The 18242-nt window shown below is 36.4% G+C and overlaps 2 protein-coding genes across 4 annotated transcripts in view; one reads left to right on the top strand and one right to left on the bottom strand.

Annotated features, from left to right (window-relative positions):
• The window catches only part of ADAMTSL1 (ADAMTS like 1), a 901468-nt gene that overhangs the window by 292456 nt on the left and 590770 nt on the right, over positions 1 to 18242 (top strand). The window lies entirely within an intron of this gene.
• Positions 11191 to 12975, bottom strand: LOC116624461 (akirin-1-like). Its single transcript, XM_032392424.1, has one exon. The coding sequence runs from the start codon at positions 12078 to 12080 to the stop codon at positions 11676 to 11678; it is 405 nt and encodes a 134-aa protein (XP_032248315.1). The 5' UTR covers positions 12081 to 12975; the 3' UTR covers positions 11191 to 11675.

Here is an 18242-nt window from a genome sequence, read left to right as displayed (position 1 = left end):
AACAACATACTGCTGGTTTTGGTTTTCTATATAATAGCTCTGCATTGAAAAATTTGAAAGAAGAAAACCTAAATGCTTTATAGGTATAGATATTGCTTCAAGGGATAGTGAATGTTAAATATGAGATGGTGGCTTGAATGATGAGATCAAAATATTGTTCTGTTTTCTACAGAGATAAAAAATTATATGATACCATTAAAGTAATTAAACATCAAGCATTTGAACATTAAAGTAATATATAAAACTAAGGAGCCACTTTTAAATTTGTTTTTCTTTAAGAATTTTATTGACAGTTTGAGTGATTATTGCCTCAACAAAAAGAAGTTTATCTAAATTAAAATTAATGACAAATTATAAGAACTATAAGAGATTATCCAATTCAGCATTGTTGTCAATCTAAGAAAATCTATGTGAAAATCTCAACTATAATAACCATTATTTTACAAAATGAAGGCGAGGAAAATTAAATGTTATTGAATAGACATAATATCTATGAAATATTTATGTGTTTATTTTATGACTCATCTAAACATTGCTGGTCTATCAACAGAACCCTGAGACATACACAGTAATAATTAACATTAGCCATCTTTGATGTCTCACTGATTATCATTCATGAAAAACCCATAGCTTTACCCTTTTTCAATTTTACTGTCATGGAGGTTTATTCATCAAGGTGGGAAGGTAGAATATTTTATTTAATGGTTTATTAGCTTGATTTATAACCTTTTAAGTAGATTTGTGGTGTGAGAAGTCCCCATGTGTTTCCCTTGCTCCTGCTCTTGCAGGTGCTAGGGTTGACCTGCAGAGGGAGCCTCTGGGCAGGACCCCAAGGCAGGGGCACGAGCACCTGCTGTCCCCACCGAGAATTCTGATTTGTCCGTATCAGTCAGGTCAGCTGCTGCAAGAGTGAGATGCAGGTTAGTTTTGTCAACTCACTGGATGTTCAGGGTTGTGAATCCTCTTATTCCTGAGAGAGTCATTCATGAGAACAGAGTTAGGATCTCAAACCTCCATAGATACTGGGTAAGATCCTGTGGTGAAGTCCTGTGATAGCTCCTCTTGTAATAAGACTACTCCTGGAAAGACATCCTAATTTATTTTTAAATAAATTTTTCCACGCATTTCATTGATTACTTGAACCAAGGTATGTCTCTTTTTAATAAAAGGATCCTCAATACAACTGCGTCAAAAAAAAAAAAAATGTATATATGTACTCCGCTTGTGCTAAGTGAAAAAATGAGATCCAGCTTTTGTCGTTCCTTTTCAGGACTCCTTACACACCCTCAGGTGTGTCCCGATTTGGAGGGAAAGGTTGACTTTAATCTGAGGTTGAAGCAGAACATGAGGTGTAGTCGTAGTATTTCATTTTAAGCAATTTGCAGGTATGACTGGAAGTAGAAATTCTGCCAGGTTATAGCTGTTGATTGGATGGCTTTCATCAAGACTAATTCTTTTACACTTGCATTGGATGCCTCCAAAAGAAACACATGTAAGAGTATTAACAAGAGAAGAATTTGGGCATGAGGTATGACGGGAGCAAACACTACCCTGTTAGGAGGTTGGCAGCAACATCAAGCTCACTCTGACAGGTAAGCCCCTAAGCTAAGAGAGTGAAGGCAGAACAAGCCAGTACTTCCCCAGACTGATTTGGGCACGCGGCAGTAACACATTACTTATGCCCTCAGGTGGTAATCCTTCCTGCCCTCCTTTTATTTATTTATTTTTTCAAGAAGACAAACATTTCATAATTCTCTTGCTTTTTCCTTTAGTCTTTTATCACTCTCTTCTACCCCACCCTCTTGGTGAATGATGAATCCAGATATTAACATTTTTGTCTTTGTTAATTTCATTTTTTATCATTGAAATTTTAGATTATATAGTGTGGCATGGGAGTTAAGAGCAAGGATGCTGGGACCACGATGGCTTTGTTCATACTTGGCTTTATCCCCTATTATCTGGGTGGGTGGCCTAAATTTTTCTTGGACTCCACCTTCTCATCTCTAAAATGGGAGTACTGGGATGCCTGGGTGGCTCAGTCGGTTAAGCGTCTGTCTTCAGCTCAGGTCATGATCCCAGCGTCCTGGGATCGAGCCCCACATCAGGCTCCCTGCTCAGCGGGAAGCCTGCTTCTCCCTCTCCCTCTGCCTGCCACTCCCCCTGCTTGTGATCTCTCTCCCTGACAAATAAATAAAATCTTTAAAAAAAAATAAAATAAAATGGGAGTACTATTAATGCCACCTCATTAGGTTGTTGAGATTTGAGATAGGGCTATGAGGAAAACCAATAAAAATCCAACAGATACTTACTCTAGGTAGGTGACCAGGGAGGGTTCTCTAGGGAAATGGCATTTAATCTGGGCCCTAAAGGAATACAGAAGGGGCTAGTAGGAAATCTGTCCTGAGAGGCATTCATGTCACATTGCCTGATTTTTTTTCCCTATTAGAAAGTTAGTAACTGTGCTCCACAGTAATGCTAGTTATTAAGGTGCTTTTACGTATTGTATCTTTATACCATGTGTTCCTCATCACAGTCCTGTGAGATTTAGATGAGGAAACAGGCTCAGAGAAGTTCATTGTTTTGCTCATGTGTTGTTTCTGTGACATCACCATGACTCATTCTGGATGGCTCTCATGCAAATGCTTCTTGAAGCTCTGAGGGATGGTACCACCTTTACTCTCCTCCCCACCGTCTCTTGCTCTAGACATCTTAGGATCTTGGATTTCCTACTTCCTAGAACCTGAAAGTCTTGCTCTTTCCAAAAGACTTAGCTAGTTGATCTCCACTCTCCTCTTCTCACCACCATGTATCTCTCTCTAACGAGATGTGTGGACAATCATAGACATGACTGGGGATGTCTGAAGTGTAGTTTTGGTTCATACGCATTCAACTCTCTCTTTCTTGCCCCATCATCTCTCCTATTAATTCCAAAAGCCATTTGCACCTGACCCTTTGGTCATTGTGCCCCATGATCTTAGCCAAAATGGATGATGGCCTCACTAGAAAAGGTGGGATTTCCAGAAAAATGCGGCTGTTGGCTGAATTCTTCACCACAGGAAAAACTTCTCTTGATTTAGACACAGGAAGGTTTTTCTTTCTTGTATCCTAAGAATGTACAGTGCTGAGAAATATGAAGAACTGCAACTTCAGGGGGGCATAATTGCTAATGGCTAGAATTTGAAGTTCTTTTTAGCATCCAACAAGTTAAATCAGAATCAGCTATTATAATTAAAGTGGGAGAAGGAAGATAATTTGAAGAAATATTAAAAAATAAGAAAGTTTAATCTTGACTCTTGACATTTTCAAAGTGCTTGCTTAGTGTAAGTGGAAAACAAATGCTTTTTTTTATTTAAATCTCTCTAGTTACAGCTAACAGTCATGTTCATAAAGTGAATCATAGGCTGAAGATACAAATCATAAAAGCTATTTCCTCATTTTTTTCTGACATATCCAACTCTACAGAAAATACAATAAGTCCTACCAAATATCAGTACCTCTCTTATAATCACATACATAATTTATCTGGCATCATCTTGAGAAAGGCATTTCATGTAAGTTAATTTCGGATATTAAGTCCATGCTATTTAGCCACTAATTTTTATTGTAAATGTTTTTCGGTCACAAATATAATGAGCACTTGTTAATTTTTTATGATGAAGTTCATCCTTCCTGCCATTTAGAAAAAGTTATAGAATGATATGAAATGTACAGCTATGAAGACTTTCTTTGATTACAATTGATGTTGGTAATCTTTATATATATTTATTTACCATTTTGATTTCCTTTTCTGTTGATTGCTAGTTTGAATCTTGCCTATTTTCTATTAGGTTGATTGTCTTTATTGTATTTATTTGCATGCACTCTTTATATATTCTGGAAACCAATCATTTGTCTACATATGGAGATATCTTCTTTTAGGCTGTGGCTTATTTTTTATTTTTGCCTTTGTAGCATTTGGTTACATAAATATTTTTAACTTTGATGTATTCAATTTGTCAGTCTTTTCTATTCTGATTTGTGCTTTTATGTCTTACTTAAAAAAATCCTTTTCTTTCTTTCTTTAGTTTGTAAACATATAGTCCAAAAATTTTCTTCTAACACTTTAAAGTAGTGGTTTTACATTAGATGTTCGATTAATCTGGAATTTATTTAATGAATAATTTGATATAAAGATCTAATTTTCTCTTTTCTAATATGGATTACCAAATTTTCTATCTTCTTGTCCATATTGATTTATAATGCTATATCTGTCAAAAACCAGATATATTCTCCATTTAGTTTCATTACTCTATTTAGTTTCATTACTCTGTTGGTTTATATTTGTGTCAATATTACATTTCTCTAATTTGCTATAGGTTTATTGAATCCTGCTATATTATCATTTCTCAAACTTGTCTCATCACTTCACTGTTCAATATGGATTAGATTTGGCTTTTTAAAAAAACCCTGCTGAAATTAGTATGGCATTGGCTTTATAGATGAAGATATGGATAATTTATATCTTCATGATATTTTATCCTCCTATCTATTAACTTAGCATATATATCCTGCTAGTTAAAATAATGTTATATCTTTTATTAAAGTTTCTTCATTTTTCCCATAATGATTTTGAATATCTTGTTAGTTTTATGCCAAGGTTCTTTGTAACTTGTAATATTATTATAAAACTATGTTCTTAAAATTTTATTGTTTGATGGTAAATAGGACCACAGTTGATATTTTGGCTATACTGACCTTAGATCTAGCAATCCTGTTAAACTCTGTTAGTTTTTTGTTTCTATATATTGCTTAGATTTTCTATAAGGATAAGCATGATGACTGAAAATAAGGACAGTTTTGTATCTTCCTTTTCAGTCTTTTTTTTTTTTTTTTTTTTTTTTAAATTTTATTTATTTATTTGACAGAGAGAGACATAGTGAGAGCAGGAACACAAGCAGGGGGAGTGGGAGAGGGAGAAGCAGGCTTCCCGCGGAGCAGGGAGCCCGATATGGGACTCGATCCCAGGACGCTGGGATCATGACCTGAGCCGAAGGCAGACGCTTAACGACTGAGCCACCCAGGCGCCCCTCCTTTTCAGTCTTTAGTTTTGTAGTTCATTTTCATTTCATTGGTTAGGGCCACCAGCCATATTGGCCTCCTTTATTATTTTAATGGGAATGCTTTTAACGTTTTCGCATTAAGTAGTTGTTTTCTGAGCATTTGTTAGGTTAAAATGTTTCATATCACTATTTGTCACGATGAAATCCTCTATAACTTTACTAATATTTCATCTGCTTGATCAATCAGTTTTTGGTTAAGGTCTGATAATATTTTCCCTTATGATGATGGATTTATTGATTTCTTTTTCTAAGACTCTTTTCCTCTATATTCAGAATTTGCTTTGTGGTTTTTTGTTTGTTTTTAACTGTAAATTCAGAATTTTTTATCTTCATGATGTTCAGAGGTTCAGAATTTTTTATCTTCATGATAGACTGTTCTTTTTACTACTAAGTAGTGACTCTCATTATCCTGATAGTTGTTTTCCTTAAACTCTATACTGTCTGATATTTATATAGCTATACCAGCTTTTCAGTTTTCAGTTAATAAGATATAATTTTCAATACTCTACTTTCACCATTTAGTGTCCCTATGTGTCTCATTTCTAGACACCATATTGTATTATTTTACTGTTGTTTTTAAATCAAATAGGAGAATCTTCTATTCTTAAAGTGGTGAAATTAGTTGGGTTACATTTGTGAATACTAACATTTTGATTTATTTTTTCCATCTTATTTTGTACTTCCTATTTTTTATGCATTTTCTTTCTTATCTGTTATTGTGTTGATCAACTTTTCCTTACCCATCTTTGCCTGCTAATTGTTTTTCAGCAATATGTTCTACTTCAACCTTTCAGTAGTTTCTCTTTCATTTTAGGCATGCATACCTCTTCAAAGAAAATCTAATTTAGTAAATACCATGCCCTCTTCTTAAAAAAGCCTTAGAGTGCCTTAGTTTTAGCCTCATCACTGTTTAGTTTTTTTAGTTGTACTTTGTTTTTAAACTTCCCAAATTGGACACAATTCTTGCTGTTGCTGTACACAACGATGTGAACAGCTGTAAATTTATTTAATCTTTTGAAGATTTGTGTGTTTCTTCAATATGAGGATTCCATAATTTTTTCAATTCTGGGGAAATATCAGCCATTATGTGTTCAAATATTGTCTTCCTCATTCTATTCTCTTATTCTAGGGTTCCTACTAGATGTGTGTTCATATGTCTTATTTATCTTTCACATATTTTAACCTAATTTGCATATTTTCCTTATTTTTATTTCACTGTACTACAGTAAGCTGAATGTTTTGTGCATTTGCTTTTAGGTTTATCTTTTTTTTAAAAAAAGATTTGTTTATTTGGCAGAGAGAGAGACAGCAAGAGAGGGAACACAAGCAGGGGTAGTGGGAGAGGGAGAAGCAGGCTTCCCACCGAGCAGGGAGCCTGATGCAGGGCTCGATCCCAGGGTCCTGGGATCATGACCTGAGCTGAAGGCAGACGCTTAATGGCTGAGCCACCCAGGTGCCCCTAGGTTTATCTTTTTTAATATCAGAGTTGTCTATAGATTTCTCTTTAATAATTTTTTGTTACATCCTATATGTTTTGATATGCGATTTTTAAAAAAATTGTATTTATTTATTTGAGAGAGAGCACGCCCAAGTGGGGGCGGGTGGCAGAGGGAGAGAGAAAAGCAGATTCCCCACTGGGCAGGGAGCCTAACATGTGGCTTGATCCCAGGACCCTGAGATCATGACCTGAGCCGAAGGCAGATGCTTAACGGACTGAGTCCAAGTGCCCCGATATGTGATGTTTTTTTATTATCATTTGATTCTAAGTATTCTCTGATTTTCATTACTTCTTATTTAGAAGTTTATAAATTTCCAAATATATTTATCTTTTTGTTAGTGTTCTAGTACAAGGTCAGTTATGTCTGTTATCTAGTTGTTGGTGCAGTGTTCTATATATGTCCTTTAGATTAATATTATTTTATAATTGGTATTGTTTCTATATTTATACCCTTGTTTTATTTTTGTCTATCAATTCGTTCATTCAGGGAAGAATCTCCTATCATGATGAAAAATTTGTAATTTCCTTTTTCAAATTTTGTTCAGTGTTTTCTTTTTATATTTTGGGCCATATTATTAAATGCGTACAAGTTTAAAATTGTATCTTAAGACTTGTCTAAGTATTCTCTACCCTCTTTACCACTAGTAATAATTTTACCTTGAAGTCTACTTTATTTCCCATTAAAATAGCTATCTATGATTTCTTTTAGTAGTATTTTCCTGTTAAACTTTTACATCCTTTAACTTTCAACATTTTGTTTCCTTATGTGTTAAATGTGTCTCTTATATATAATTTTGTTTTTGCTTTTTTATTTTATCTAGTCTGATCAACTTTTTTTTAGCTATTAGTCTCTTTATATTATTATTATTGTCATTTTCATTCATTTATATTTTATAATTTCTCTTTTCCTATTACTTTATATTATCTTTTTCTCATGCTTTATCTTCTTATTTGCTTCATTCTGTGTCTTCCTTCAAGATTTTTTATTTTTAACTAATCTTTACACCCAACATGGGCCTCAAACTCACAATCCTGAGATGAAGAGTTGCACTCTCCACCAACTGAGCCAGCCAGGTGCCCCAAACTGTAGCTTCCTTCAACAGTTTGGAACTTAAAGTTTCTCTTCATTTTGTAGTTATCTTGAAAATTGTAACATGCATATTTCAGTTCCCAGTGTTGAGAGTTACTAAATATCTTTAATCACCTCACAAACAAGGCCATTTGAAATGAATTACCCCCAAGCATCCTCTTCAAAATTGTTTTCTGTTTTTGTCCTCAGTCCTAGTCTATCTTGATTTTATTTTTACTCCATGAATTAATTATTATTGGCATTGTATATACTGCAGTCAGTGTTTGTTTCAGCATGCTCATGTACCATTTTTTCTCCCTCTTTCTTCCTTCATCTCAAACCTTAATTCTGGAATCATTTTCATTCTCCATGAAATAGTTTAGAATTTCATGTATTGAATAGGTACAGGAAATAAATACTTTCCTTACGAGTTTGCCTGCAAAGGTTTATGATACACCCCAATTCCTAAAAAGTAGTTTTCCTTGATAGAGAGTTGTGGGTCAACTGTTATTTTCTCTTTGTACTCTCCAAAATATACTACAATGTATAATCTCCCATTGTAACTATTGAGAATACAGCTGCCATTTTAATTGACCTCTTTTCTTTCCACTTTTGTTTTCTCTTTGTCATTGTTGCTTTGTAGTCCCTCTGTGATGTATCTAGGTATAGATTTCATTTTTATTCATTCTTTGTGAAGTTTTTTTTGTACTTTCTGTATTTGAGGATCATTGTCTTTGATCAGTTCTGGAAAATTTCCAGCCAATATATCATCAAAACTTACCTCTTCCCCTGATAATCCTTTAAGAACTGTGAGTATATAGGTCAGAACTTTTCACTTTATTCTCCATGTTTCTTTACCATGTTTTTCTTTCTTTTTGCAGCATTTGATTTAATATACATTTATCTCTATTTCAGTTCATTAATTCTGCTCTTTTATCTATAGTCTGAGTTGTAACTTTAAATAGTTATTCACTTTATCTCCAGAAGTCCTATTTGGTTATTTTTCATATATGCTTGTTCAATTCTGAAATGTCTTGTTACTTAATACCTCCAAGAATTTTAGTTTATTCTTTTAAATATATTAAACATGCCTATTATACTTTGTACCTGAAAATTCTAATATATGCAGCTCATCTAGCTCAAATTCTATATATGTTGCTTCTGCTGACTCTCATCCATGGTAGCCTATTTCCTCATGGGTTCGGTGATTTTTTTTTCCCCATTGTGAGTTAATTTTCTTTTAAATTTTTCTGTGGTAAATTTTTGAAGCCTAGGTTTAAAGTGTGTTCCTCCATAGTGGTTTTATGTTTGCTTCTACTAGGCATCTAGGAGCATTACTAACCCAGGATTTTTTTGGGTTAATTTTGTAACCACATAGATTCTTATTAATCCAGCTTCCAAACCAATATGAGTAAAAACTATGGTCTTCTTTTTCTTTTTCCCAATCTTCCAGAGCCAGGGCTGAGTTTCGAACATATCCCACCCACTCCTCAGAAGTCAGAGTTTTTTCCTGGTTCATCTGTTGAGCAAGTAGCCGTCTGGGGACCCTGGACTTATGTGAGATTCTCCAGTTCTCCAGTTTATTTTCCTTGGGCCTATAGTTTAGCCTTCTGTTACCAGAATGAACAGCTCAAATAAACAACAACAACAACAACAACAACACACACACACACACACACACACACACACACAGAACCTCAGGCTACTAGCAGATACCTACACAGTAAATACCAGCTTCAAAACTCACTTCCCCCCCTTTTTTTATTATGTTGTGTTAATCACCATACATTACATCATTAGGTTTTGATGTAGTGTTCCATGATTCATTGTTTGCGTATAGCACCCAGTGCTCCGTGCAGTACGTACCCTCTTTAATACCCATCACCAGGCTAACCCATCCCCCCACCCCCCTCCCCTCTAGAACCCTCAGTTTGTTTCTCAGAGTCCATAGTCTCTCATGGTTTGTCTCCCATTCCGATTTCCCCACCTTCATTTTTTCCCTTCCTACTATCTTCTTTTTTTTTTTTTTTTTTTTTAACATATAACGTATTATTTGTTTCAGAGGTACAGGTCTGTGATTCATCAGTCTTACACAATTCACAGTGCTCACCATAGCACATACCCTCCCCAGTGTCCATCACCCAACCACCCCATCCCTCCCACCCCCCACTCTAGCAACCCTCAGTTTGTTTCCTGAGATTAAGAATTCCTCATATCAGTGAGATCATATGATACATGTCTTTCTCTGATAGACTTATTTCACTCAGCATAATACCCTCCAGTTCCAACCACGTCATTGCAAATGGCGAGATTTCATTCCTTTTGATGGCTGCATAATATTCCATGGTTTATATATACCACATTTTCTTTATCCATTCATCTGTTGATGGGCATCTTGGCTCTTTCCATAGTTTGGCTATTGTGGACATTGCTGCTATAAACATTGGGGTGCACATACCCCTTCGATCACTACATTTGTATCCTTGGGGTAAATACCCAGTAGTGCAATTGCTAGGTTTTACAGTAGCTCTATTTTCAACTTTTTGAGGAACCTCCATACTGTTTTCCAGAGTGGCTGTACCAACTTGCATTCCCACCAACAGTGTAGGAGGGTTCCTCTTTCTCCGCATCCCCGCCAACATCTGTCGTTTCCTGACTTGTTAATTTTAGCCATTCTGAGTGGTGTGAGGTGGTATCTCATTGAGGTTTTGATTTGGATTTCTCTGATGCCGAGCGATGTTGAACACTTTCTCATGTGTCTGTTGGCCATTTGGATGTCTTCTTTGGAAAAATGTCAGTTCATGTCTTCTGCCCATTTCTTGATTGGATCATTGTTCTTTGGGTGTTGAGTTTGATAAGTTATTTATAGATTTTGGATACTAGCGCTTTTGATCTGTCATTTTCAAATATCTTCTCCCATTCTGTCGGTTGTTTTTTGGTTTTGTTGACTGTTTCTTTTCATGTGCAAAAGCTTTTTATCTTGATGAAGTCCCAATAGTTCATCTTTGCCCTTGCTTCCCTTGACTTTGGCGATGTTTCTAGGAAGAAGTTGCTGTGGCTGAGGTCGAAGAGGTTGCTGCCTGTGTTCTCCTTTAGGATTTTGATGGATTCCTGTCTCACATTTAGGTCTTTCATCCATTTTGAGTCTATTTTTGCATGTGGTGTAAGGAAATGGTCCAATTTCATTCTTCTGCATGTGGCTGTCCAATTTTCCCAACACCATCTGTTGAGCAGACTGTCTTTTTTCCATTGGATAGTCTCTCCTGCTTTGTTGAAGATTAGTTGACCATAGAGCTGAGGGTCCATTTCTGGGCTCTCTATTCTGTTCCATTGATGTATGTGTCTATTTTTGTGACAGTACCGTACTGTCTTGATGATTACAGCTTTGTAATAGAGCTTGAAGTCTGGAATTGTGATGCCACCAGCTTTGCTTTTCTTTTTCAACATTCCTCTGGCTATTCGGGGTCTTTTCTGGTTCCATACAAATTTTAGGATTATTTGTTCCATTTCATTTCTTATAGAACTCTGCTTGGGGAAACTCCGTTTGTTGAGTGCCACTGAGGGCATATTTTGCTAAACTGCTGCTCCAGGTATTTTTGTTTGGAAAATCTATCACAGTAGGGCACAGCTGTTTATTGGATGAGCAGAAAAGAAAAATATGCTTGTGGCAACCAGAAAGTTTTAAGGTCTTTCAAGTTGTATAAAATGGACCTGCAGAAACATTTAAGTGTTCTCAGGATGCAAAGTTGGTGCTGAAATGTGATATCAAACCAGTTGCAAAAAGTGTACAGCAGCCATCTCTTGAGGTCAAACCTGGTACCAAATATGCAAGAAAGCTTCAGGATACATAGCTTGTTGGCCTTGTCCCATATCGTTGCATAATCTGATCATGTGTGAATTTCACAAAAGATTCATATTCTGCTAGTTTGGTATCGAGGATTTGCTCATACTCTTCCCGAATTTTATCTTCATAGTCTTTTAAGAGACGCTCACATATTATTCCAACTTCTCAGAGGGTAAAGGTGGGCTGGTCCTTCTTTATCCAGGAGGAACCTGGAGAAGTAGATGCTGTGAGTGTTGAGGAATGAGGCTGACTTTCCAAAGTACAAGCTTCACTCTGATTAAGAACAACTTCTAAATGTCTCCACCTTTGATAACGACTATATTCTTGTTTTATGTTCAGAAAAATTTGTTCCAGTGTTGGAAGGCGCCGCTTGCTGCCGGGCGGGGCGGGCTGCTGCAGAGTTGGCGGTGGGGTCTGCGTCTGGAGAAGTGGTGGAGGCTTGGCGTCTGGGGGCCTGAGGCCCAGAGTGGGGCTGGGCAGAGGGGCGCAGCGCCGCCGCTTCCGGGAACCAGGGCTCAGCAGAGCCGCCTCGAACTCCATGGGCCGCTTCGACGTCGCCCTGCACACCATGCTGCTGAGGGGCCAGGGACCGGGAGCTGACGCGGAGGTAACTGCGGCCCAACCTCCAGCTCCTCCGCGGAGCTCGGAAGCCTAGCCCTCACTTACTCCTCTTAGTTGTGCTTTCTGAAGTATTTGGTTTCTGGGAAATTCTCTTTTTTTTAGGCCAGTCAGCCAAACAATGAAAAAAACTTTTTTTTCACTTGTATTTATCTAGTATTTTCAGGTTTGCTGTACTAGGACGATTTCTCTGAGCATCATGTCCACCAAATTATTGGGAAGGGAAACCTCTACTCTCATAAATAGAATTGCTAAACACCACTTGATTTTTTGTGCACATGGACTCATGGTTACCAATATATATATCCGTTATTGTATTGAATCAAATACAGTGAGGCACCCAACACTTAGTAGGTGCACAGTAAATGACAGTTGAATAAATGATAGTCACAAGGTTGATATATTTACATAAAGCTACTTTCCCTATATTACATTGTCCCATATTTCTATGATTTTTGGTGCTCATATTATTTTTTTGTCTCCCTCTCAGTCATCAAGCTTCCTTTCTTGTGCCTACCTAAAGGAACACCTCACTTCCTGACTCTAACATTTACCAACTTTTCCCCTAGAATGTGTTTAAAATCGCCTTCTATTCTACTTGTAAAAGTAACATATTTTGAAAAGAAGAAAATAGGTAGCACTTGAAATCCCATCTCCCAGATATAATCACTATTCAGACTCTAACAATTCCCTCTTGCCTTTTTGTCTGTGTGTGTCCCATCTATCTGAGATTGCCCTCATGCGCCAGTAAAAGGGAAGAGAGAGCACTTTACCCAGCAGGCTGAAGAGATTCCTCAGAGCTCCTGTCAGCTGACAAAGGGCATGGAGCAGATGGAGCTTTTCCCTTTCTGAAACTATGGTTCTTCCCAGAAAGCAATGCTGATGTAAGAATGACTCAGTTAAACAACTGCATTGTTTATTATTGTCATAGAATTTATCAGTCAGTGACAAAAAATAAATAAAATTCAGTCAGGAGCAGACTCATGCTGTCAGACTTTAAAGTATATTTTATATTTAATTCAAGCTCTCGAGCTTCATTACATCTTTCTTTGTAGTGTACGTAAACTTCTCAGATCTTCCCATACAGTAGGCTATCTAGGACATAAGGGGCCATCCCTCTAATTATTTCCTCATTTGCTTATAGATTTTCTCATTTTAATACTATGACCATAAATGGGTATAAAGTGCACGTATTATCACATTTCTACTGTTGGACCCTGGATACAGTTGAGAGTTTACTATACTGACAATCTTATATCCTACTTTTTCATTGAATAACATAGGACATAAGACTATTACCATATAATTATTTTAATAAATGTACAGCATTCTGTCATATTGCTGTTCTGTGATTTATTTTCCAGTATTTTTCTGTTGAATTTTCCCCAATATTTTACTGTTGCAAATACCTCATTATGAACATCTTCATGCATAAAGCTTTTTCTACATTTCCGATCTTTTTAAAGTACATAAATCTGTTCCTATAAACTACTCATTTGCTGCTTCTAAACTGCCCTGGGGTAAGAAATTTGATAAATAAGGTTGTTAGAAGTAAAGCTAAGTTAAAAGTCAATAGGCTCTGAAGAAAGATTAAATTCATGGATTAAATCCAAGTCAGTTTGTGACTTCTTTTTTGCTTTCCTCTTAGCTTTTTTAATTTAAATTAAATTTAGTTTCAGGGGTAGGATTTAGTGATTCATCAGTTGCATATAACACCCAGTGCTCATTACATCAAGTGCCCATCACCCAATTACTCCATCCCCCCACCCACTTCCCCTCCAGCAACACTCAGTTTGTTTTCTGTAGTTAAGAGTCTCTTATGGTTTGCCTCCCTCTCTGTTTTTATCTTACTTTAGTTTTCCTTCCCTTCCCCTATGTTCATGTTTTGTTTCTTAAATTCCACATACAAGTGAAATCATGTGGTATTTGTTATCTTTGACTGACTTATTTTGCTTAGCATAATACCCTCTAGTTCCATCCATGTCATTGCAATGGCAAGATTTCATTCTTTTTGATTGCTGAGTAATATTCCATTGCGTGATTTGTGTGTGTGTGTGTGTGTGTGTGTGTGTGTGTGTGTGTATACACCCCACATTTTTTTTTATCTGTTCATCTGTTGATGGACATCTGGGCTTTTTCCATATTTTGGCTATGGTGGACATTGCTTCCATAAACATTGGGGTGCATGTGCCCCTTCGAATCACTATTTTTGTATCCTTTGGATAAATCCCTAGTAGTGCAATTGCTGGGTCATAGGGTAGTTCTGTTTTTAACTTTTTAAAGAACCTTCATATTGTTTTCCAGAGTGGCTGCACCAATCTGCATTCCCACCAACAGTGTAAGAGGGTTCCCCTTTCTCCACATCCTCGCTGACATCTGTTGTTTCATGAGTTGTTCATTTTAGCCATTCTGACCAGAGTGAGGTAGTATCTCATTGTAATTTTGATTTGTATTTCCCTGATGATGAGTGATGTTGAGCATTTTTTCATGTGTCTATTGGCCATTTGTATGTCTTCTTTGGAGAAATGTCTCTTCATGTCTTCTGCCCATTTCTTGGCTGATTTTTTGTTTTTTTGGGTGTTGAGTTTGATAAGTTCTTTATAGATCTTATATATTCATCCTGCCCGTCAGGACTTCGTGAAATTTTGATGTCAGAAAAGCCTATTGTGTCCCATCTCCTCCACCCCTACTCCTCAGCCCCCAACCCTACTTCCACACTGGTCCACGTGTTGAGTGTGGTTTAATAAATGCCTTCCCCCGAAATGAGGCACCAATTGCTATAGACCTGTGTGAAAAGCAAAAGACATTTCATAGCTCAAATTGTTAATGTGGTTTGGAAGAGGCATAGGCATAAAGTAAAACCTCATTCGTAAAGATCCCATTGAGTCATTATTTATGTATCATTATGCTAGGCAAAAACTTACTTTGTCCCAACAGGCATCTCCATAATGGAAATAAATAATATAAGCCTTTTTAAAGCTTAATGTTTACAAAAAGTATATCTTTATCCATTAGATGTATCTTTGATAAAAACCTTCTACTGGGCAATTCCTTGTTAGCACAGTATGAATTATTCTTTGTATTTGAAAGCAATAAAATCACATTTTTCTAAAATATTAAAAAATGCTAAACTATGACCCCTTCAGATGATCCTCAATTATTCTAATTACTGAGTTTCTATAGTATTTACTCAGTAAAAATGTTGCTTTGCTCAGAAACATTTTTAATAATGCTAAGAATAATTAATGCAGAAAAGAAAAAAAATGAGTTTGGCTCCTGGCCAGTTAAAATTAAATATGATCATTTATGGAATAATTATTATTTTGCACAGTTTAGCTAAAATCCCTAGATACTTAGCATGCTTTATTCTTGCCTAAGGTATATATTAAAATATCTATTTGTGAACTGAAGGCATATGTTTTGGTTATGTTTATGTCTGATTGATCTTCTTTTTCTCTCTATAATTATTTGCTACACCAGATAGGTGGGTATTGATTTCATAGTAAAATTTATGTTTTAAGAATAAAGGTTTGTGTTTGGTAGGCACACAGCTAATGTTTTCTTTAGTTGTACCTGCCTTTTATAAAGAGAGTGGTAGTGAGGTCAAAGTAGCAGCAGAGAGTTAAAGAGAGCATATTTTCTTTTTTTGTAGTTGACATGCAAAATTATCTTAATTTCAGGGGTACAACATAGTGATTTGACACTTATATACATTGGGAAGTGATCGCCACTATAAATCTAACTACCACCTGTCTCCATACAAAGTTGTTACAATATTATTGTCTCTATTCCCTGTGCTGCATGTTGCATTCCCATGACTCATTTATTTTATAACTAGAAGTTTGTACCTTTGAATCCCCTTGCCCTATTTGCCCATTCTCCCACCTCACTCCCCTGTGGCTACAACCAATTTGTTGTCTGTGTTTATGAGTCTCTTTCTGTTTTGTTTGTTCATATTTTTTAGATTCCACAAATAAATGAAATTATATGGTATTTATCTTCTCTGTGTGGCTTATTTCACTTAGCATAGCACCCTCTAGTCCAGAAATTGTAATTTTTGAGGTAACTTTATGTTTAATAGTGTTTCTGATCGTGAAAAGATATTCATACCCTTCACCCTCGTAGCCCGTCTCTACCAAATCCACTTCCCCTTCTGCCCTTCTTCTCCTGGCCTTGCTGTTCTTCTGGTCACCCAGGTTGGAAATGACAGTTCTTTTCTGCCACCCCGCCCCCCATTCAGCCTGGCTTCAGTTCTTATAGCTGCTTCAGTTCATCATCCTCATGCTTTCTACCAGCTAAGGGTCTTCTCCATCTTTCCTAGATGGTTGCAATCATATCCTGGTTAGTCTTTGGTTTTAAGAGCCTCCCATCTCTTTCTGAACATTTTTTTTCTATTCTTTCTTATAAGGATTCTAACCATGTCTTTCCCCTACTCGTTAATCTTCACCTGCCTTAGCATAGCCTGTGAGGCTCTCCTCATTCAGCCTTCACCTGTCTTTCCAGACCTATCTCCTCCTGCTTGGTTTATCCATAGGGCCAACTTATCTACCAGGTATGATAGCACAGTACCTAGGGCCCAAAATGCTCTTTGGGGTTCATGACAATATTATAATTTTAATGAATTATAAAATTAGAAGAAAAAAATGAATATAATGGTAATAATAATCATGAATTCAGACTGAATATATTTAGCTTTATACCAACACAGCTGTAAAATATAATTTTTAATATGGTTTCTAATGGAGGAATGGGTCCACAAGTGCAAAAGTGCCTAAGGCCATGAAAACAATAATGCATCCCTGTTTGTATACATTAAATTCTGGCCCCATTAGATTTCTCATGTTCCTCACACACCATTCATGCTTTCTTGTTTTCATCACTGTTATTCTCTGTACCTAGAAGTCATAGTCAGACTTAACCCATCCAGTTTTTCCTAAGAAAACTGTACCCAAACTTAAAAGCACAAATAGCTATTTTTCCCTCATCTTCCCTACCTTCCATCTATTTTATATCTATCCTAAATCACGTATTTTACATTGTCATCCATTTTTTAACTCAGCAATGATTTACTGAACACCTACTATGTATCAGGCTTTATACAGGGGGAGTCTAAGAGGAATAAAACACCCAATTCTCAATGGGTTCTCATCTCAATGGTATGCCTAAAATGCTCTTTAGGTTTCTCTGCTGCCTATTAAAAACTTAGCTTGAAAGTGTCTTTTGAAACCTTCCCTAACACCCCAGGCAACAATGATCACTCTATCTCTTCCATTCCATTGGATGTTTAGATGGCATGTATTATATCATATAATATATTATAATTGTTTCAGAATGAGACAGTAAAAGGTATGGTTGGTAATTTCTTGAGGATACTATGTCTTCCTTCATTTTTGAGTCACAGAGCCTGGCCTATAGAAGGGTTTCAAGGCATGTTTATTAATTAAGTCACTGAAAGAATAATGAAGTCAGTTTTTTGGAACTCAGAACATATTTTTCCATTTTACCATAGAAACACTGTACAAGGAGTTAACTCTTCTAGTCCAGCTTGCAAATGACTAACCAATAGCACAAATGAAATAAAATCCAATAGACCTGTTCCACCTAAAAGCCATGGGTTGGGTAATAATGTTTCTATGCAGAAGTTATTCAAAATATGAGTGGAGTATATAACAAATCCTTCTTTCTTGGAGAGAGGATATTGGCTTTGGCTGGCTGGTGGAAGTGGGAGAAAAGTCTTCCAGACCTTAAGATCTGATGATGGTACCTGTATGGCTTGGATTCCAAACTCTAAAAAGGTTGGCTATAGGCATATGGATATAAAAGGACCAGAAAAATAGAGCCTTGAAGGAAATGGTGTGACTAGAAACTCATTTATTTAAAAAAAAAAAAAATCCTATCCCCAACCCTCACTACCACTCCTGACCAAGGCAAAGGCCAAGTCCTCTTAGCCTGCCTGAATCTGTGTTCTCATGTAAAGGCAAATTCTACTCTTTCTATTCTCATATCTCTCTCAGGAAATAGATGTAGAGTTGGGATTGAATAGTTCCATTGTTTATTTCTCTGTTTCCCTTAAGATTCAATCATTGGCTTTAAACAGCAAGTGTTTGCCTCCTT

This window comes from Phoca vitulina, unplaced genomic scaffold, assembly GCF_004348235.1.
Source record: "Phoca vitulina isolate PV1807 unplaced genomic scaffold, GSC_HSeal_1.0 scaffold67, whole genome shotgun sequence".
In the NCBI taxonomy this organism is placed as follows: domain Eukaryota; kingdom Metazoa; phylum Chordata; class Mammalia; order Carnivora; family Phocidae; genus Phoca; species Phoca vitulina.
This window is presented reverse-complemented; position numbering and strand designations above follow the sequence as displayed.